The 23,135-nt window shown below is 40.3% G+C and overlaps 1 protein-coding gene across 2 annotated transcripts in view; it reads left to right on the top strand.

Annotated features, from left to right (window-relative positions):
* The window catches only part of BANP (BTG3 associated nuclear protein), a 125,140-nt gene that overhangs the window by 1,613 nt on the left and 100,392 nt on the right, over positions 1-23,135 (top strand). For both annotated transcript variants that reach the window (XM_083870032.1, XM_083870031.1), the window contains exons 2-5: positions 9,268-9,400; positions 10,539-10,633; positions 12,191-12,390; positions 22,640-22,762. In XM_083870032.1, coding sequence (XP_083726158.1) covers positions 9,331-9,400; positions 10,539-10,633; positions 12,191-12,390; positions 22,640-22,762 — 488 coding nt within the window. In that variant the 5' untranslated portion in view covers positions 9,268-9,330. The remainder of the gene's footprint in view (positions 1-9,267; positions 9,401-10,538; positions 10,634-12,190; positions 12,391-22,639; positions 22,763-23,135) is intronic.

Below are 23,135 nucleotides of genomic sequence, written 5' to 3'. Positions count from 1 at the left end.
GGTGTTTTGGAGTGGGTTTTTTTTTTTTTTTGGTGCTTTCTTGCCTTCTGTGTGAGGTTACCTGAGGTGTGGTACCCTGTCCATAGCAAGACTTCAAGAGGCAAACCTGACATTTGTATAACTTGAAATATTTCAGCCAAGATTTTAAAATACCAAACAAAAAAAGTGTTTGAATTTCATAGCAGTGACTCTTGGAAACAGAGGGTTCTCTCTGTTAACAAGTGTTTATATATGTAATTATATATATAATTATATATATTTTAAATAGAAATGCACCAGAATAACGAGACTTTGAAACCCTGAGTATCTTTTCCCATCATTAAATGCAAGTAGTTCCATTTTCTCTACTAGATGTTAGGATTAGATTAATTAATTTATTGAGAGAATAAAAAGATGGAGGCTGAATTTGGGAAACATTCCATCATCTCCAGAGGACAAAAGCATTTTTAAACTTTGTTTTTTTCAGTTTATCATCTCTCCCACAGCTGGGTTTTCTCTCTGAATCACCCAGCCTTGGTGAAAGTTCTGTGGTTCCAGAGCAGGTGTTAATTAAGGTTCTTTTAAAGGACTAATTGAATAATAACACCCAAAGCAATTGAATAAAAACCATTAAGGGCGTGGCGCTAATTAGCAATGCTAATAAGTATAAGCTGCTAATAAATAAGTTTGGAAAAGGCTCCTTTCCTTCCTGTGCTGGTTTTAACATCCTTTCCCTGAAATTTTGGGCAATGAGGTGAAGAGAAATGAACTTTTATCCCAGAGCTGCTGGTTCTGGATTTCCCTTGGCTCGGGAAGGAGTTTTGGTGTCCCAGGGGATTCACACCCAGGGAATTCCTGTTAGAGTTTGGCTCTGTTTTTTTTTCGTGAGCTTTCCCCATAATTTGTAAAGTTTTGTAGGTGCAGGAACAACACACAGCTTTACTTTGTCAGAATTCCCAAATTTTCCTTTATTTGGTCAGAATTCCAGGGTTTTCCTTTATTTGGTCAGAATTCCAGGGTTTTCATCTCTTTCCTTGAAGAAACCCTGGAATTGCTGGGATTGAGGAGACAGAGCAAAACCAGTGGTTGGAATTAGAACCACAAAATGTCCTTGCATGCAGAAATTTGCCAATAAAATTTTGATCACAGGTTGATCTCCCTTAGTTTAAAACTCGATATTTAGTTATTGACAATTGAAATAATCTGATTTTGTGTTTATCCATACTCATTGAAGGGCTTATAATGATCACCTTTTTTTTTTTTTTTTTTTTGTTTTGTTTTTTTTCCCCCTCCAAGTAAAATAAAAGGAATAAAACGTCTTCACAGTCACATAAAACCACTTGTTTCCTTGCAGGTTGAGGGTTTTAAAGGTGCTGGAAAATAGTGAATTTTGCAACCAGTTAGGCTGAAAAATATACAAAAGCTTTAACTTCATCACACCCTGGGTATGTGGGACTTGAAATAAAATAATTTATGGTGTTGTCTGTTGAACAGAATCGTTTTATGTTCCTTCCTGTTTGTAACCCCTGACTTAGAGCACTTAAAGGGAAAAATATATTCAGTTCCAACCTCTGAAAAATCAGAGTTTTCTCATGGAGAAGAAGGGAGGGAACTGATGGCAGCAGAGTCCCCCTTCCATCCCTGTTCCTCAGGTAGAAACAGCCCAACCTGATCCTCTCTAACACCCTCTGAATTTAAATTTGGGGAATTTAAAGCTGAATTTAGCTGGGATTTTTTTGCCTTGTTTTAACTACAGGGAGGGGAGGTGCCAAGCCAGGCTCAGGTGGTGTAAATAAAACTCAAAATTTGGAGTTTGGGGGGTCGGGCTCTGCTCCCAGGGAACAGGGGAAGCTCAGGGTGGGCACAGCAGGAATTTCCCCATGGAAAGGCTGATCAGGGATTGGAGGTGCCCAGGGAGGGCTGGATCCCCATCCCTGGAGTGTCCCAGGAATTCCTGGAGGTGACACTCAGAGCTCTGAGCTGGGCACAAGGTGAGCATCAGGCACAGGGTGAACTCCATGATCCCAGAGCTCTTTTCCACCCTAAATAATCCTATGAAAACAATTCAGATTTTGAAGAGCTGCTCAGTTCATGTTTCCCAACTGCAATGATGCTCTTCAGTTTATTTTTATGAACATTTTTGGCAAGACTCTGGAAATCCTGCTATCTCTCTGTTCTAAAGCAGCACTGAGGGCTGGTTTGGCAGCTGGGGTGGTTTCTTCTCCTTGATTCCTACAGCAGGAAAATCCATTAGGAGACTTTGGAGTGAGCAGGTTGTATTTGACGTTGCCTTTCCTGCTTTTATTTTTCTTTTTGTAGTAGCAGCAGCAGCCTGTGCCCAACACTGGGGGCAGTCCTTGTCTCCTCTGGAATTGCTGGATCAGAAACTTTTTCCAGTGTATTGGGAACTAGCAGTGCACATATTAGGGAGAAAAAAAAAGAGAAAAACCTATAAATTATTATTATTATTATTATTATTATTATTTTTATCTTTTGTTGCTAAAGCTGCCAGGCCAAGAGGGAATGAAGGAGGGCAGGGATAAGTGGGATATTGGGAATGAATCCCTGGCACAAATTCCCAGAGCAGCCCTGGAAATGTCCAAGGCCAGGCTGGACACTGGGGCTTGGAGCAGCCTGGGATAGTGAAAGGTGGATGAAACTAATCCTGGAAGTTGATTCTTTGAATTTCCTGGAGTCATGGAAGGGACCCACAGGGATCATCCAGTGCAGGACATTCCCAAAATCCCAGCCTGAGCAACCCTGGGGTGTCCGAACCCTCTGGGGACAAAACCTTCCCCTGAAATCCAACCTAAACCTCCCCTATAAACCCTTGCAGGATTTTTTTGGAGCTGTTCCCGATAAAACCCCTCCATCTAGTGGTTAAAAACCAGACAACAGCAGGACGGGATTTGCTGTCAGAGCAACTCTGCTCTCACTTTTCAGCAAAATGTACAAATTGTGCCTGGTGTGAACGATCCCTGTCCGGAATAATCCCAGCAGGACACAGAATTCCAACCTCTGCCTTAAGGCCTGGAGTCTGAAACCACTTTAGATGCTGGAGTTCAATGAGATTAGATGGCTGTAAATTAAATTCAGGTTTTTGTGTGTGTGTATATGTGTGTGCAAACACCTGGAAGCCGAGCTGGGACTCGTGTGAACATTTCCTTCCCCTCTCCCTGGGGAATAATTCCAGCCAGGCTGTGCCAGAGGTTTGTACCAAGATCCACAGGGGATTTTGAGCTGTAATTCCTGTTTTGTGTGACCACCCACTGCCATTCCCCGTGCCCAGAGTGTGTTCAGGACACTGAGAAAGGCATTTCTGGATTATTTGTTGGGTGTTGTGTTAGGGTTGGTGCCAGGGTTTAGAGGAGTTGGGGGAAAGACATCCAAGCAAAACAGCGCCTTGTAGTAGGTGGAATAATAATAAAAAAACCCCTAAAAAGCCAATATTTCTGAAAGCAAATAATAATAATGGGAGTTTTCGTGGTAATATTTGAGAATTTCTGCCTCCCTGGGAGGTTTTGTGCTTCAGAAAGTTTCCAGCTCCTTTATTCCTGGAGCAACCGTTTCCTTTTTTTTTTTTGTTCCTGTCTGAATTTTACCACTTGCACTGGAGTCCATCACCATAATATCTCTGTGAGTGATATTTATTTGGTATATCCATCTCCAGAATGATGTGGCTTGTGTCCTGGTTTTCCCAGATAGGGAATATTTCTGTCATTTTTTTTGTGTGTGAAAAAAGACATTTTTCCTGATCTTTGGCTGAATCAAAGCTGCTTGTCTGCTATTCCACTCATTTTTAAGCTGTTAAACTGAAACGTTTGTGTGGTTTTACTAAAAAATTTAATTGAAACACGTTTTTCCTTGTCTTTTAAGGTGGATTGAGGATAAGGGTGACAGCCAAACAGATGTGGAGAACAATTATTCTCCTTTGTAGCTTTGGGTAGTAAGGAGGAAGTGTAAATCTGATCTCTTCCTCCTAAAATGAGTTTTAATTCACATTGTGATGGGCTGCAGAGAGCTGGGGCTCAAAGGAGGCTCTTGGATTTATTGAGCCCTGCATGTTCTTAATTTGCTGCTTTTTATTCTGTTTCACTTGCACTGGTGTGGCTTTTATTTGGGAATTAGTGCAGGAAGGCTCCAAGCTTCCAGCTGCCAAGCAGAGTGATTTTATCCTGGAGGAAAAGCCAGGCTTTGGGTTAGAAAATTGGTGCCAGTCACAGAGAGAGACTGAGAAGAGAATTGTGTCCTGAGCTTTGTAACTGCTGGGAATAACTTTGTGTATGGAATTATCCCAAAATTCCCAATTGTGTCTTTGGAGCTGCTCCAGAGGGGTCACAGCTGTGCCAGGGGTTTGGAGCCCCCAAAAGGAGGATTCTTCTCCCTGAGGACCTTCCCAGGGACAATCCTGTTCTGTTCTTGTGCTGCTGCTTTGCTGGGATTCCACACTTTGCTTCCCAAGTGGAGTAAAATGTGGATAATTCCTTCCCCAGAGAAGCTCAGTGCCCCTCTGGGCTGTTTCCCTGCAGGGATTTAAATAAAAACTGAATTAATGAGTATTTTGTCCTCTGCATCTTCCCTGCAGAGGGTGGGTGATGTTTATCCCACAATCCTTGTGCAGTTTGAGGTAATTTCTGTCCTCCTGGAGATCAGCACTGGCCTGGGCTGGAATTATTCCTGTCACTGGGCTGGGCTTTGGAAAACCTTCAGAAATGTCACTAAACCAGAGTTTTTGCAGGAGAAGGACCTTTGGATCAGAAAAATGAGCTGCTGGGCTGAATTAATTAACTGAATTCATTAAGGGGGAATGTTTTTACATGGATGGGACAGAGAGATGGGATATTGGGAAATAATGAGGGTGGGGATGGAATTCCCAGATTTGCTGTGGCTGCCCCTGGATCCCTGGAAATGTCCCAGGCCAGGCTGGAATTTGGGGTTTGGAGCAGCCTGGGATTGGGGTGGAATGGGATGATCCTCAAGGTCCCTTCCCACCCAAACAATTCCATGATTCCTGATGTGGTTGTCATAAAGATTTTTGGAAGAGAAATTCCATATTTGAGAATTACCTTTAATCGATTTAAAGGAAAAATGGAATGAGGAGGAGGAAGAACCTTTGAGGCTTTTGGGTTGGGCAGAGGGAAATGGCATTTTCCAGCTTTTCCCACACAACCTGCAGGGAACAATTTTCACAGTTGGAGTCTGAGGGAAGTTTTTTTCATTTCTCAACAGCACTGGGAAATGTCCAGGAGAGCTCAACTGCTCCAGCCAGAGCAGGGCAATTCCACACTCCCAAGCACAGCTTTGGAATATATTTTGACTTTTAAAAAGATAATGTTTACCCTTGCTAATTAAAATGAGAGAGAAGATTTCTGGTTTGTGTGTGTTCTCCTGTGTTAACAAGGCACTGGATGGGGTTGATTATCCACTTTGGAATGCTGCCCCATGCCTTGGGAAAGCCATCAGATATTTCAGTAAATAGCTTTGTTTACAAGGGGCTGCACAGAAGAATTATTTGAGATTAATGTTTTAAAATAGATTAATTAAATTACATTAAACTTGTGTGTGGAAAAGCTAATCTGGAATTCAGGTGAATTTAATTTAGTTGCTTACAAATATTAATTTACTTAATTAAACAAAGGCTGATTGAATTCTGCGTTAAGTGTATCAATTCTGAGTAAGAGTATTGGCAGATATATTTGATGTCATTTATCTGATCAGCTTTAAATGTATATCTTCAGTTGTCTGTGATGAGGTTTTTTTGGAGTATTCCAGTACTGGAGCCACTTCCAGGCAAATGTTTATAGGGATTATTGGACCAGAGGAACAAAGTGGGGTCTGGCCTGGGGTGGGGAAAGGGGGAAGAGTGGAAGAGCTGCTCTGGTCAGCAAGAGCTCTGGGGGGTCAGAAATGTTTGGGGAAACTGGGATTGCACAGGATTGATTGTTGAGGGTGGAAAAGAGCTCTGGGATCACCAACCTGTGCCTGATGCTCACCTTGTGCCCAGCTCAGAGCTCTGAGTGTCATCTCCAGGAATTCCTGGGACACCTCCAGGGATGGGGATCCAGCCCTCCCTGGGCAGTTCCAATCCCTGAGCGCCCTTTCCATGGGGAAATTCCTGCTGTGCCCACCCTGAGCCTCCCCTGGCCCAGCCTGGGGCCGTTCCCTCTGCTCCTGTCCCTGTTCCCTGGGATCAGATCCCAACTCCCACCTGGCTCCAAACTTCCAGGGACTTGTGCAGAGCCAGGAGGTCCCCCCTGAGCCTCCTTTTCTCCAGGCTCAGCCCCTTTTCCCAGCTCCCTCAGGATTCTCCAGCCCTTTCCCAGCTCCCTCAGGACTCTCCAGCCCTTTCCCAGCTCTGTTCCCTTCCCTGGACACGCTCCAGCCCCTCCATGTGTGTCCTGGACGATCCCAAAGCTGAGCAGAGCTCCAGGTGTGGCCTGAGGTGCCCATCCCAGGGGACAGTCCCTGTCGTGGGGCTGTGGCCAGGCAGGTGCCAGTGGCCTCTTGCCCAGCTGGGCACCCCTGGGCTCCTGTTCAGCCCCTGTCCCCAGTGTCCCCAGTGTCCCCAGTGTCCCCAGTCCTTCCCAGCCTGGAGCTCCAGGGCTTGTCGTGTCCCTGTGGAACCTCATGGATCAGCCTGTCCCAGCTGGGAGTGGGAGGGGTAGGAAATCCCTCCAGGACACACCATAACCTGTTCCTCTCTTGAAGAATTCTCAATTCTCTGGAATTCTCTGGGACAATCCATAAGTGCAGCACAGATCCCCCCAAAGCCCTGGGCTGGGACTGGTGTGACCTTGGCTGGGCAGGACCTCCTTTCATGGAATATTTTCCACTGCCTGGTAGAACCTTCATCCCCATCCTCTCCCCCAGACTGGGGGGCAAAGTGACCATAAAATATTCCTGTGTTGATCCAACTTCCATGTGCTGCTTGGGGGAGGAGAATGGGCACGTTCCTTGGCCCTGCTGTGGTTTATCCCCACCTTCCTGGCTTTCTGTTAATATTCCTTTTTTATAACTTAAAGTTTGTTCCTGGGGAGAGTTCAGCACCGGTGGCTCGATGCCAATGTACGTGGACTTAATTTGGATTTAATGGGGACTAGAGTTTCAGACAGGAGGTAGAAATTAGGGGAAAAAAAGGAGGAATATAGAGCAAATTTCTAGAAAAAGAGTGTTTTACGTGAGGAAATGCTGGTAAATACTTCACCAAGTGAAGTTCGTGGAAACTCTAATGGCAAAGTTACTCTGAATTTGTTGACTGGAGCATTTTGAAGCTGATAAACTCCTCTAACTCTCTCATCCCTGTTAAATTTTATCAGGCTTTTTTCCCCTTGGTTCTGAAAGCAAGGTCAGCCCACAGGTAAAATGTCTTGTTAGAGATGGAAATGGTGAATTTGGAAAAGGAACATTTAATTCAAAGTGTGATAACTGCAGTGGCTGCAGCTTTCCTAATCCCCAGGGTTGATTATTTATGATTAAACCAATTTATTTATTTTCCCTTTTATGTTTTGATGACAGCAGAAGGGAAATTCTGTCCTGGCTTTGAAAAGGCAGAATTGTGGCTGATTTCTTCCAAGCAGTGAAATGGGAATAAAATGAGTTTAAATGGCAATAAGTCCTGATGTTATGAACACACATTTCCCTGTGGGTGTTGGAGCTGCTCTGCCAGTTGTAGGTTGGTGGTTGTGCCCTTGTTTCAAGGCTTTGGGACAGAATATTTGAATATTCTTGAGGTGAAGTTGAACACTTTCAGCCTGTGAGAGGTGGAGAACGTGTTGGAAATGGGAAATTATTTGAAGAAAGTTTGAATTAGTGATTTTTAATTTAATTTTGAAGGCACCTAGTGGAATCATTGGGTTATCTGTACAGGGCCAGGAGTTGGACGATCCAGATGGATCCCTTCAAAATCAGGATTTTTCGTGCTATAAATATGAAGTATTGAAGTGAATTTATACAAAATTATTGCGATTCCTTCAGAGGAGAGAGTGGTTTCGGTACATCACTGAATCCTCTAAAATACCCAAATGAATTTCCATGAATCCTGTAAATAACAAACTCTTTAACAGCTGAATTTTGTTCTAATTTGGCCTTTTTTTGGTGCTTGGATTGGTGGCTGTGTCCCCTGCAGGCAAGAGCCGAGTGTGACACGATGGAACAGCGAGTGCAGCTTTGTTCTGCTCAGCCTGGCCGGGCACCAGGACTTCTCAGAAATGGCAAATTCCACTTGCCAAAATGACATCCACAACCACGGAAACACTGCCAGGGTTTTTTTTTTTTTTTTTTTTTTTTTTGGGCTCTCTGCCACCCTCTGTGCTGGCCCAAAAGTCTTTCACCATGAGCAGAATTTCAAGTGACTCAAGTGCTGGCAGTGCTGGTATTTTGAGTAAACACTTTGGAGATTCTCCTTCTTTAGGTTTTGTTGCTTCTCCTGAAAAATTTATCCCTCTCAATGTCTGGCTTAATGGATTTCTTGGGTTCGAGCAGAAGAGGAAAATCACAGTGCGTGGTTGGATTTGATTCTGTGTCAGTGTTGAGTTGGATTTTATTCCCTGTCAGTGTTGAGTTGGATTTTACTCCCTGTCAGTGTTAATGGGTGAATTATCATTTCCATCAGTAAATCTCCATTTATCTCACCAACGTTTTTAACTCCGGGTTAAAAAAGGAACAAAAAAAAAAAAATAAATCCACTGATCCTCCTTGTCCAGCCCTTTGTAAACTTCTGGGAGAAAGCACAGCTAGGAGAGATTGCAGTGATTTTATTTAATTTTACAAGTTGAAGGTTTCTCTTAAAACACAAATAAATAACCTGGAGAGAGAATTCCAGGGGAACAAAGCTGAGAAATATTTTGACTTTAAGATCAGGACCGTATCCTGAAAATATTTTCATCAGAGCTGAGTTGTGGAAAACCCAGGCAAGTTCATCCTGAAGAAAAAAAAGTCAAGTTTTGCTTTAGTTGTAATAAGATGTGAGGAAACTCCTCATTCTCACTGAATTTAGGAAGATTTTAGAGGCCTGTTAATTCAAAATTTGCAGTTCTTGCAAATCTGGCGTGGCTTGGAGCTTTGTGAGCCTGAAAATTCTCCTTATCCCTTGGGAATGGAAAGGGAAAAGCAAGGAAAGCTCCTGTCTCAGCCCTGGGGCAGGAAGATTCCCTCCTGGAAAATCTGGATCATCCCTTTGTAGGTTGATCATTCACCTTTTTACGGAAGGAGAATGAAAAATTCAGGTGTTGTGGATGCTGTGTGAAATATTTCCCCGATATTAACCCTCTCCTTGGTGCTGTTTTCCAGGGCTCCAGCCCCTGCCCTGGGGAGCTGCAGAGGTGCCTGAAGGGCTTTGGCTGCAGGTTCTGAATGATGTCAGAGCAGGATCTGGCAGATGTGGTTCAGATCGCTGTCGAGGACCTGACTCCAGATAATCCAGGTGGGGAGAGGTTTCCAGCAGTGCCCACGAGCTGGAAATCACTGCTGGGCTTTTATGTAAAATACAAACCAGGGGTTTAGTCCAAAAAGGTGCTTTTGAAGCCCATTTCCCGTGTTTTTTGCAGCTTCACTTGTGTATCTCCAAACCTTTTAGATCAGATTATTTATTTTTAAATTTATTTTATTATTTATTTATCATTATTTATTATATATTATTATATATTATTATATATTATTATATATAATAATATAATATATTATATATAATATATATAATATAATATAATATAATATAATACAATACAATATATTAATAATATTATAATTATAAATATATATAATACAATATAATATATATTGTATTATATTATTATATATTATTATATTATATTATATTATTATATTATATATTATTATATAAATAATATCATTATTCATTATATATAATTTATTTATTTATTTATTTGTTTATTTATTTATTTTATTTATTCCATTTTTCTCTTCAAGGCTTTATTCCCTCTTTGTTTTCTGTGCAGGGAAACTAACTGGAACTAACCCCCCCAAAACCAATAAAATATTCCTGCAGCCTTGTTTTTTTTTCTCCATGATTTAGGCTTTTCCTCCAATGGGAAAACTGTCCCCACATCCATTAAGAATTGTTTTGTGTGTAAGATAATTTATCTCATCCATTATTAAAATTCTTTGGACAGTACAATTGAAAAGCACTTGTGAAAGCAAATATTTGGCTATCACTTGCTCAGAAATTGACTTCCTGAGTGAAAATATATTGAGATGTTGGTCCTCTGTGGCCGTTGCAAGTTAATGACTGAAAGAACAGTAATGGAAATGAGAGACACAGGCCAAAAATCTGCTTTTCTGATACAAAATGGAAAAGTTACCTAAGGAATGATCCCAAAGAGTTGGGACCTGCCAGTCCTTCAAAAATCTTTGCTCAGCTTGGTAGAGGAGCTCAAACCTGCTCCCATCACCACTGTCAGATATTTGAGAGAAACAAGTCAAAGAACGCATTAAATACCTTAATTAAATTTTGTTTTCTCCACTAACTCTGTTTTTAATTTGAGTTTTGTCCTTTCAGGTTCTAAACTCTGGCAATACTTTTTTTTTTTCTCCCGTTGCAGTTGTGTTGGAGAACCATGAGGTGGCAGATGATGATGTGGAACCTGCCCTGAAACGTCAGAGGATAGAAATCAACTGCCAGGATCCCTCTATTAAGGTTATTTAATGCCCTTTCCTGGTTTTATTTCTTAAGTGTAGGGCAAGTTATTACAAGAATATAAAATAAACTGTTAATACCAAATACTGGAACGCTGCCTTCTTTCACCCCCAAGATTTTAGTGCTTAAATCACGTGGATTCCAACAAAATCAGATTCAATTTATTTTATTTAAACACTGCCTCCTTCACCCCAAGATTTTTTGTGCTTAAATCCTGTGGATTCCAACAATCAGGTTCAATTTATTTTATTTAAACACCACCTCCTCCACTCCCAATATTTTCCTACTTAAATCCTGTGGATTCCAACCAAATCAGATTCAATTTATTTTATTTCAACACTGTCTCCTTCACCCCCAAGATTTTAGTGCTTAAATCCTATGGATTCCAACAAAATCAGACTTCTGATCCCAGAATTTATCAGAAAAATCAGGAAAAACCCTCTCTAAATAACTAATTTTATAATGAAATCTTCCAAATCTTTACTTGTGGATTTTTAGGCATAAATTTTAAAATCTGGATAATTGTCTAATTTCCCGGTGTAGAATTAGTAACAAGAATTTCAGATGCAATATAAAAAATACCAGCAGAATTAATTCCACTGACCCAAACCATCAGTATTGGGACATTTTTTGATAAAATAAATGAAGTTGACCAAAAAGATGAACTTGAGGATGTATTTGTGTTACAATTTGTAGATACTTTCAGCATGTTTGAAGTTATTATTTGACGCTAACAGCATTCTCCTGATAGATAATTCATATTTAATTCTGGCTCAGAAGCTCTGCAGTCACCCTGCTGCTCTCACTGCTGTGATTTGGGGTTGGTTTTTGCCCTGATGAGTATTTTAGTGCCACAGTCCTGTGTAATTCTGTATTTTTGGGGTGCTCCCAGGAGCTCTGTGAGGAGGAGTTTGGGGTGCTCAGTGATTGCAGAGCCACAAGGTGGCACAGCAGCTGTTTGCAAAGCACTCAGAGTGCAGCTCTTCCCTCTAATGGCCCTGTTTTCCCAGGAGAACCCAAGTGGAATATGTTTTCTTTTCAAAAAGATTGCTTAGCAAAACAGATTTTTTTATTTATTTGCTTTTCTTGATTTGCTGTTCAGCAGGAAGCCCAAGTGAGTGGCATTAATTGTCTCCGAGATTTTTTCTGTTGATACAATTTCCACTGCAATTTATCCATTTGGGCAGGGAGAAAAAAAAAACCAACAACAAATCCTTGCTAACTTTTTATCCAGGAGGATGCATCCAGAGATTTATAATCCTTTTGTTTTCACATGTGGACTGGAAGGCTTTGGCAAGTCATTAGAAATGATTTTGCAGCAGATGAAATCATCCTGACAAAGTGCTTAGGTGAAAATGGCTTTGGCCGGGCTGCTTTTGGCTCCCAAACAAAGATCTGGAAGGATGTGAGCCTGCTGAAACGCTCCTGGATGTCATCAGGGGTGGATTTTGTCACTAGACAGGCTGTGAGTTCCTTCAGGATTCATTCCCAGTCACATTTTCCTTTGGAGCGGGATAAACTCGGAGCTTTTTAACGCGCCTTTTCCTCCCTCCCCAGTCGTTCCTGTATTCCATCAACCAGACCATATGCCTGAGGCTGGACAGCATCGAGGCCAAGCTGCTGGCCCTGGAGGCCACCTGCAAATCCCTGGAGGAGAAGCTGGACCTGGTGATGAACAAGCAGCACAGCCCCATCCAGGTGCCCATGGTGGCCGGGTCCCCGCTGGGCGCCACCCAGACCTGCAATAAGGTCCGATGGTAAGGACACAGCCCTGCCCTAAAAACTCCCCCCAAAAAATCCAAAATCTGGGCATTTCCTTCTCTCTGAACACCTGCCAAGAGGCTGCTGCTGGAGGTAGAATTCATTTATCTCCTTGAAATTAATTTTTGTAGCAGTTTTGTGACGTTTCTCAGAAGCAGATGCTGGTCCAGGGACAGTTTGCAGCTCTTCCCACATTTCATCCTGACTGAAACCAGACTCTTCATCCTTCCCCTGGAAAAGCCTCAGCAGCTCTTCCAGGCAGGTTTTGGAGAACTTGCTCTGCTTTTTATTTATAGCTGTTTTGACTTAATGAGTTCGTCATCATTCAAATTGCTTCTCATTTTACTTCTCTTCACCAGAAATACAATGGAGGGTGTTTTATGAGCTTGTTTGCTAAAGAATCCTGCTAGAAAAAAAAAAAATAATAAATCTCTGCTTATTTTGGAGTTAGAAGCTGGAGATGGAAAATCTGTTGAATAATCTAATGCACTTTGCTGAAAGAGCAGGTCAAGCCTGCAGTCCCTTTGTGTCTCACTCCCCTAATGTGGTTTTAAATACCTAAATCTTGATGTGTTCTGTCATCTTATCATCGAGGTGATCCCAGCCAGAGAAATCTGCTTAAGAAAAGGCTCTTTTCTCCAACACTTCTTCCTCCTTTTTCATATTTTTTATAGCTGGAAAACACTTCATACTTCTCTAAGTAACTGCTTTTGATTCTCCATTACAAAGGTGTGCAGGCATTTAATTTTTCTTTTAAGCAGGTGCTGTGTCTGCTTTTTACCTCTTCATACAATGAAAAGATTAATTGTGGCTGAGTTGTGTAACAACAGAAACAAAGTACATGGAATAAGGACTTGGATCATAGGGGAAACTAACCAGATTTTACACCAGGGTGTTTGTTAAATACTCTTTTCTCAAGTATTGGTTCTTCAAGAATCTTTTTGAAACCTGGGCTGATTTTTTTTGTTGTTGTTAATTTGGATATCTTTAAGTTCTTGTGCACAAGCTGAACTTTTCACTGTGCTTTGTGCACAAAAGGCTTCAGAAACCTTTTCAGGAACCCATGGCCCCTTTGGGACCCCATTAATTCATGCTCAGTGAATGCTTTCCTCTGTAAATTGTCCTGTTCTGAGTTTCTGAAGGGATTTGTCAGACCTGAGCTGCTCGCTTTGGTTTGGTTTGTTTTTACATCTCTGCAACCATCAGAAATCTGTCCTGGCTGTCGATGGTGCTTCATCTTTTGCTTTGGGTTACAAATGTTTTGCTGACAGCTCCTCAGCCAGCCTGGCCATCATTTAGATAAAAGCCTTGAAGACAGCAGGAATCTCTGCCCCTAATATTTGTTGCTGTTGGTCTGAAGTTGCACATTATCAAAGGTGTGATGCCAGGAGAGCACTGAGGGCTTTTTGTTCTGGAGAAAACTGTGGCCTGTGGGACTGGAGAGAAAATAGGGCTGGATGTGTTTAATTTGGCACTGCGGACACTCCAGTTGCACAGGGCCAGAATGTTTCCCTCAATTCCCTGCCTTTCATCCATAAATCCCTTTATCACTTGTTGGTTGATACCAGCTCTGCCTCCTTCCCTTTTCCTCATCCATCACAGAGGTCAGAGCTTCCCAAAAGTTTAGGATGGGGTTGTAAACAGGAATGGGATTCTCCATTCTCCTTCTCCTCCTCCTGCCACCAAACTCATCCTGGCTTTGCTGCTCTAACAAAAAGCTGCAAATCCCTTTAGGATTGATTCCCTGTCATGTTTATCCAGAAATTCCTTAAAAATGGGGATAAACTCCGAGTGTTGATCCTTCCAGGACCTGAAAGAGTCAATGAGAAAGGCAGAGAGGGACTTTGGACAAGGGATGGAGGGACAGGACACAGGGAATGGCTCCCACTGCCAAGAGAGTGGATTTAGATGGGATATTGGGGAGGAATTCCTCCCTGGAACAGATTCCCAGAGAAACTGTGGCTGCCCCTGGATCTCTGGAAATGTCCAAAGCCAGGCTGGGGATGTTCAGGTATAAATGGAGAAAATCCATTGGTAAATGGAGAAAAATCCACTGGTAAATGGAGAAAATCCAGTGGTAAATGGAGCTCAGGTGTTTTCCTGGACCCTTTTTTTTTTTTTTTTTTTTTTTTTTTTTGCTGCAGGTGAAATACAGCCCACAAACACCTGCTTCTGTTCCATATGCATTTGTGGCTAATTGATAATAAATATAAACATAAAAATGTTTATATTTTTGTCTTTAAGGAGGGTGGGACAGTTAAATGGAACTGTAGATTAATTGTACTCAGTTAATGAGTTAAAATCCATCCTGGTGTCCTTGAACAAAACTCCTTGGGGGTTGAACATAGTTTTGTTAATTTAGAGATTTCTCAGATGCAGTTTTGGAGCAGATGGGATGTTTGAATTTGCTGTATTTTCGTAGGTGTGGATTATTAAAATGTTTGGTTTGCCATTACATTTAATCAGCAAAACAATTGAATTGAATTTGGAGAAGGAGACTTGTCCACCCACTCTGCAATCTGCCATTTGGCAAAACCTCCTGGCTCCACATCCCCCAAATTCCAGGGCTCTGCTCCTGCTGATTGTTTCCTTGTTTGCAAGTGGCTTTGGGGTCAAATAATGCAAAATTGAGAGTTGAGATGGTTTTAAATGAGGTTATAAAGCAGAGAATGCGGTGAGGAATGAATTGTAGGGGGACTGTTCTGGATTTAGCAAAAATGTTGCTGCTCCTGCATAAAACTTCTAGAAAAACAAACAAATCTAAAGAAATATAAGCAGAGTGTTGGTGTATAAACCCTAAAATAACCAGAATTCTATTTTTTAAATTTATATATATATATCCACATATTTATTTCTTCTGTGAGTTACAAACCCCTCGGCCAACCTAATTGCATTTTTATCAGGAGGATTTTTACAGATTATAATAAACTATCCCACTCTGCTAATCCAGACTTTTAGAAGGAATAATTCCTCAGCCCTTATCAGTGAGCAGTGGCTGCTGAGCCTCTTCCCTCTGCAGTTGATATTATAACTCATTAGGGGATGTAAACCACTTTATATCCTTTTATTTCACTCAGTGATAAATAAATTACCATTGTGAACCTTCAGGATTTTTTTTTTTTTTTGCTGGTTTTAAACTCAATTTAAGAGCTAATTGTTCCTTCTTGGAATTGCTTCTGAAGGCTCTGAAGTTGCAGGAAGGTTTTAATTGATTTATTTGGGGACAAACCATGAGTTGAGGAGCAGAGGATCGTGCAAAGGTGAGGAGTTTCTTTTCAAGGTGCAAATCCATCAATCAGCTTGAGCTCATACACTGAATTCCACTGGAAAATTCCTATTTTCCATGGAAAAACATTAAAAAAAAAAAAAAAAACAAAAAACCAACAACTCAGCAGGGGGAGTCAGATTCAGAGTCAGAAATTGGGGGTGAGTTCCCCAAGTTTCCAAGAATTCTGTCACTCCTCAGCAATCCACATTTATTTATCCTTTATTTATCCTTTCCTGGGGCCTCAGGCAGCAGCAAAATGTGCAAACAGTGAATTTTGGGAGGGCTGGACACCCCCACAACTGGACTTTTGTCCCTCTGGCATCGATGAATTCCCAACTTTCCCCTTTTCTGTCAGCAGCTTCTGGCACAGGAGACAAACATTTATTTGAAATTCCCAGTTCTAAGGTCACGGCTGGGGATTGTCCCAGGTGGAAATTCTGGGGTTGTTTTCCTGAAAAGGCTGCAGGAAAAATGGAATAATTATTTGGGATCTGTTCTCACCACGTTAATTTTGGTGACACTCTCACATTTTGGGGACAGAGTCAATATATTGGCACTGAAAAAAAACATCATTAACACTACATAAATTTAAAAAAAAATCCTGTTTTTAAAAGATTTTTTTAAAGAGCACTGTGGAAGTGGAAGCAAAATTTTTGAGCAAAATAATTTGGTGAAGTGAAATTTCAGTTAAGGGGAATTATTTGGAATACATGATGAAAAGCCCAAATTCCTTCTTGAGGTGCAATAGAAAAGTTTCTGTGAAAATGACAGTCCTGTATTCAAAAATAGAGTTTATAAACAGCACAAATGAAATAAAGGCATTATTAGATTATCTGTCAGCTCCTCTTTCATTATCCAAAGTTCTGTTTTTCCTTTGGCAGTGGAAAAAAAAAAAACAAAAAAAAAACAAACTCCCAAAACTTGACATCTTTAATTCCTTGGAAAACATGAAAATCTTTTCCAAAATCTCCTAATTTGTCACAAAACTTGTCAGCCTCAACCTCTTGAAGTTCAATTTTATTTTGCCTTCCCGGCCACGTGGAAGATTTCTGTGATCTCTTCCATTTATCAGCAACACAAGTTGATATTGAAAATAAAGGTTGGGATTTTTATTAATTCCAAATTAATTCCAAATTAATTCCAAATTCCCCCAGGATTAGGAGGAAGTGGCACCTTGCATGAAACAGCAAAATTATTGTGGAATTTCACTTTTTTTTTTTTTTTGCACTGGGATATTGGGGAGCCAAATGCCCAGTAATTTGTTACTAAATTGAGAAGCAAAATCAAAAATTACTTTTTTGCAGCATTTAAAGGGAGAGGGAAAGGTCAGTGAAATGGGAATTAAAACAACAATTTAACATCATCCTCTTCAGCTGAGTTTTGGACACTTCAATAATTCCTGCATGGAATTAATTTATAAAACTTTTCAGGCTGACCAAGGTTTGAACTGTGGGTTCCTTCTGCCCACTGCAATTTTTCTACACTTTAATGGTTTCTGATGAAATATCATTTCTGAGAGTCCAATAATTCAAGTGAGAGCTGAGCAAGTAGCAGCTGATGATTTAAGGCTGGAAAAAAGTGTGGTTTGGATCTTTTGAATTGCAGTGGTGCTTTTTCAAATGTGCCTGTCAGGCTTCAAACACCAAAATGAGCTTTTACAACGAGGTGGTTTTGAATTCTTAAAGAGAATTTACATTGAAAAATCAGATTTTAGGTAATAAAAGCTCCTTCAGGTTTTAGACAAAGGTTTTAGGTGAGTTACCAGGTTTGATATTTCACTTTTTTGTTGGGAAATTGTGTATTTTCTCTGTTTATTTAGCTCAGGATAAATGTGAAATGCTTTAACTTGGGAGCTTTGCAGGATTCCTGTTCACTCTGTGGATAAACAGGAATTTATTTATTTATTCCCACTCAGCTCAAAACACTTGCTTTGGGTCAGAGACCTCAGGGAATCCTTTTAGTTCCATTTACAAACAACATCCTTTAATTGAAAGGACTTTCTGGGAAGGAAAAAAAAATAAAAAAAGAAAGGAAAAAAATAAAAAAAGAAAGGAAAAAAAATAAAAAAAGAAAGGAAAAAATAAAAAAAGAAAGGAAAAAATAAAAAAAGAAAGGAAAAAAAATAAAAAAAGAAAGAAAAAAAAAAGAAAGGAAAAAAATAAAAAAAAGAAAGAAAAAAATAAAAAAAGAAAGGAAAAAAATAAAAAAAAGAAAGGAAAAAAAATAAAAAGAAAGGAAAAAAAATAAAAAAAGAGGAATACATGGGAATCAAACAGGATTTGGGTTTAGACACACATTTACTGTCTGAGAACATTTAAAATCAATTCTGACATATTAAATGTCAGTTTAATATTCAATGTTAAATGTTAATTTAACATGTCAATTTAAATTCTGACATATTAAAATGTGATTAAGCTCCTCCTTTGCCAAATCCCATGGATGAGATGAATTCCAGGGAAAGCAGAACATTTAATTCCATGAGCACAGCAGGGATGAATGGAAAGGTGGAATTTGGTTCCTAAAGCTCAAACTTTGCTTTCTGCCTAAAGAAACAATTAAAAAAAAATATTTCATTTAATAAAATTTACAGGTTTTTACCTTATGGATGCTGGAAAATGGGATAAAGTTGAGTGAAACTCTAAAAATCTTGATCTGTGTGAAGCAGATTGTGGAAGGCTGTTACACACAATATATTTCATTTATTGAGCAGACAATAAACAGAAGGGGGCAGAAAAACCTTATTTATTCTTTTATGTTCCAGCCTGGCAGAATTGAAATCTTTTCAATGGTAAAATCTCTGGGAATTTAAAAATCCAGCAGTAAAAGCAACCCTTGGAAACTTTTCCTGTAGGTTGGGGAGTTAATTTTGCCAATGCAAGAAAATGAATGGAGAGGAGAGCAGGGAATTAATTAGTGATTAAAGTTTGGAAATAACAAGGATTTAGGTGATGTCCCAGAATAAATTTTTATGCCAATTTAGAACAGTTTAAAATACCAATAATTCTATTTTTAAAAACTGCAAAAACAACCAGTCTTGCTTTTGGGAAAATCATATAATAATTGAACTGTAGAGTCATTTAAAACACTCGAGTTTGAGACAGAAATAATTGATTTATTGGGATATAAATGTATTTAAATAAATAAATATTTGGTGGGGTTGTCACTTCACTGCTGCATTTCCACCCCTAAAAACCCTTGGAATGTCTTTCCAAACAGCATTTCCCCCTTTTTTATTTATTTTTTCTTTTTTTCCAGAATTGTACATTTTTGCATATCTTGAGCTCCATCTCTTTGTTCCAGGAGCAGGAAATCTGCTCCCAATAAAACCTGAAATTGTGTTTTTCATACCAAGGGAAGAGCAGGATTTCTTTAGGGCGCCCTCAGGGGATCTGGAAATTCAAGATTTAATCCCTAATTTCATTCCAAGCATCCTTGGAATGGCTGGAAAAATCTGTGTTGTGGAAAGGGCACAGAACTGGCTGGGAACTTGCAGGAAAAACAGAATTACCAGGTGGACCTCTCACTGAAAATGAAAATTTTTAATCCTGAAAAATTTTTAATTCCTGAAATTTTTAAATCACTGCTGCTTTTTTTGGCTTTTTTTTTTTGGCTGGGACTGGACCATGAATTTGAGAATTTTAAACTTGAATTATTGATGTACCTGCTCATTGACAGGTTTGTTCTCTGCATCCTTTAGGGGGAATAAATCCAAGATAATTTCATGAATTCTTTGCCAGTTTTGGGGTTTGTTGCAGTGTGAGATGATCCTGGGTGGATTTTTTCACTCATTTTTGGATGAGGATTTTTAACTGTGTGAGCAGCAGGAGGAAGGAGCATTTTGACATTATCTCCCTAAATAATGATGAAAAGATGCAAAGAGAGGCTCTTATTAAGGATGAACATGAATGTTAATGAAAGATAAACCAGAGAAAAAAAATAAGGAAAACGTCACATTGTGCAGCAATATTTGTTATATTTAGATTTTTCTCCCTGCTGAGGGATAATTGTGATATTCCTCCACACTGAACTGTGGATTTAAATCTTAAACTGTGCATTTAAATCTTAATTTAAACTGGGAAATTGCAAAGTTTAAAGAGTTTTTTTCCAGCCTGGCTTTCCTTAAAGCTGGAGATTTTTCCAGCAGGAATTCCACGGGAATGAGGACAAAGGGAAGAACCTGTCTGAAAAATCTCACTCCAAATCATTTTCAGTTTTTTTTTTTAGAGAAACACTTTGGATCCTGCTGGAAGAGAGAAATGTCACTTCATTCCTTCTGCCTGACTTTTTTTTTTATTATTTTTTTTTTTCTCTCTCTGCAAATGGAAAGCTCAGCTGGGAAGAGGAGGAGAGGATGGTCTTTTATTTTTTATTTTAGTTTTTTTTTATTTCAGTGTCTGGCTGTGCTCAGGGTGATTGGCAGGTTATTGGCAATGCAGCCCCAGCCTTTAGGATGAATGATCAGATGTGACTCACACACATTTTCCATACTGAAAAATGACCTTTGGCAGCGATTTCCTTACGCAAAATATTTTGTATTTCAAACAACAACAACAAAAAAATAAAATCAGAGGCTAAATATGCAATCATTAGTTGGTATGTTTAATTTTTAGGGATATTTTCACCTATAATTCAACAGATTATTCAGTAAACTGCATTAAAAAAATCCCAAATATCTGCAGGTTGCATGCATTTAAATTTTTTTTTTTTAGAGAATTGTGTCCAAGAAGAGGCAAATTGCTGCTCCAGTCTCTCCAAGTGCTAATGCTTCTGGGGAAAAGGAATATGTGAGCACAAATGGAAACTTCTGGGGCCTGTGCAGACACTCTGGGCTGCTGAAACTCCCCCTGACCCCTGGAATATTTTCTTTCCATCTTCCCTCCGAGTACTGGATGAATTTTAATGAATTTTTGTCAGCTTGGCCCAATATTTCGATTTTACGTAGAATTCAATTTTTAATTTTGTGCCTGTTCAGCAAGCAGATTTCTAAATAAACCTGAAATAAGTTTATTTATTTCAAAATAAATCTGATATTCTGACTGGAATATCTCACAGGGAAGGAAATTCTTCATCACCCTCCCTGCCAGGAAGAATTTCAAGCAAATCCCAAAAAATTGAACATTCCTAAAACAAAGCAAACCCCCCCCTAATTCCTTATTTTATGCCAATTTTTAGTGCTAAGCTTTTTAAAATTTTTTTTTTCTTCTTCTTTTTCAAATGCAAACTTAATAAGAGCAAAATGCTAAGGACTTTCTAAATGTAATTTTATTGCATTTATCTCTCCAGTTGAAATTAATTACTCCGAGCCTTCATTAAAAAGCAGCTTTGGTAAGTGACATTTTAAACAGAATTGATTGCAAAGGGAGATGGTGATAAAGAGCAGGGTCTGAAAGGAAATGTAAAATATTTAAATGTTTTAAACTGGGCTGTGAGACCTTCCAGAGGAGTTTTTTGGGTGATTTGGGTGATGTGATGAGCACACCCACGTTGCTGCTGGCCTGGGAGCTGGTTTATCCCTCTTTTATCAACTGTTTTCTGGGAGTTTTGGTGCAGAAAAAAGAGATGCAAGTTGCCTTTTTATAAAAATAAAAATATGTAGGGTTTTTCCCTTTGGATAGAAGTGCCTTGAGTCCTGATTCTCCAGAGGAAAGCAACAGAACCGCCCATTTCTATCTTGATATCCAAAATCTGAGCTGTATGTGCACTGGAGGAGCTCTGGCAGAGCCTGCACTTGTCTGGGATGAGCCCAAAATATTCCAGAGCCTCCCCAGGTTTTCACCTTTCATTCCCTGAGGAATCCCATCTGTTGCAGTCCCTGGCAGAGAGAGGCAGGGCATTGCAGCTTGAACCTTTTGGAGCCAAAAAATTTAGGGGTCAAGCATTTTATTTGTGCCAAAATTGGGATCTATTCATCGTTAGCTCCGTGATAGGGCCTTATCTTTCCTCAGTGATGGATCATTTGGCACTTGAGGCTCACACAGACAGTGAATGTTCAAGTGTGTGCTCTGCTGCAGCTGAAGGAAACACACTTTGCTGTCACCAGATTGGCTTCATTTGTGTTCCAGCAATTAGCCAAGGGAAAATAAATGACCTCCAGTCACGTCTGAGCAGTGAAAACAGCAGTGAGCTGTGAGCTGTGGGGAGCAAAACCAGGATTTCTCCCTTTCAGTCCTCCCTGAGCACAGCAGGAACAGTTTAAGGCTCAAATCCACACCTGGGAATAGTGAGTGATGCTGTGGCTGTAATGTGATGAATAATCCCTGCAAACAGATCAGCTCCTCATCTGCATGTGGAGACACTTGTTTATTTTGTGTTTCCTTTTGCAGTCCAGTGAGGACTTAGCACGACTCGAGTTTTCCTTCTCCAGTGTCATCAGGAGTGATAGGAGAAGATTCTTTTGGTTTCTCGCACATTAAATGATTTTGGTGTTTGGTTTTTAGGCTTTTTGATGTGTGAAATGCACACAAGAAGTGGTTTAGTCTTGGTTTTATTCAGTTACAGTCTGGTCCTGTTTGCTCTGATGCTTCTTGTGCTGCTCATCTCCCCACCCTGGGGGACAACACACACCTTTAACCGTGCTCATCATCCACTTTTGCAATAAATCCTTTCAAATTCTCTTTTCCCAGGAATTCCCCTACTGAATCTGGTGCATTACCGTGTAAATTTGCCACGATACCTCTGCAAACACTTAGATCCTCCCAGACAGGATTTGGTGGAGCTGTGATTTACAGACTTTCCCCCTGTGTGTCCTGAATTGATGAATTCCTTATTGCTTCCCCAGGGGTCGTGGACTTTTATATAATTCCACTGGAGCCATCCATCCTGTGGAAAAGTCAGAGCACTGGAGGTGCTGCAGGTGTCAAACTCGATGGATTGCCGGCGTCAGGCTTAAACCAAAAACCCCTCCATGGATTATTTATAAGCTTTGCTCCTTTACATTCCTGTTCCCTCTGTGATTTTTTTATTTTTTTTATTTGCAGCGTTGTCCCTCAGACCACAGTGATCCTCAACAACGACCGGCAGAATTCCATCGTGGCCAAGATGGTGGGGCAGGAGGAGCCTCTGAGCAGAGCAGCAGATTCCCTGGAGAACATCCTCAGCAAGTGAGTGCCCTTTCCCTGGAATCCTCCCTCATTCCCCACCTTGGGCAGCACCACTTTGGAAGGGAAAAACAAGGAATGCTGGAGGTAATAATGGGGATTTGGATATTCCATGTTCCCATTCCTGCTGAGGGATTGTTTTTTGAGGTGACAATTCTCCCTGCCTGCAGCGCGGTGCTGGGGCGCTGGTGAGTTCAGTAACGTTGGGATTTGGATACAATAATGTTGGGATTTGGATATTCCATGTTCCCATTCCTGAGGTGACAATTCCCCCTGCCTGCAGCGTGGTGCGGGGGCGCCGTTGAGTTCAATGATGTTGGGATTTGGATATTCCATGTTCCCATTCCTGATGTGACAGTGCTCTTGCCTGCAGCGC

This window comes from Zosterops lateralis (assembly GCF_965231275.1).
Source record: "Zosterops lateralis genome assembly, chromosome: 12".
NCBI classification, from domain to species: domain Eukaryota; kingdom Metazoa; phylum Chordata; class Aves; order Passeriformes; family Zosteropidae; genus Zosterops; species Zosterops lateralis.
Note: the sequence above shows the minus strand (reverse complement) of the source record. Positions and strands in the feature narration are given on the sequence as shown.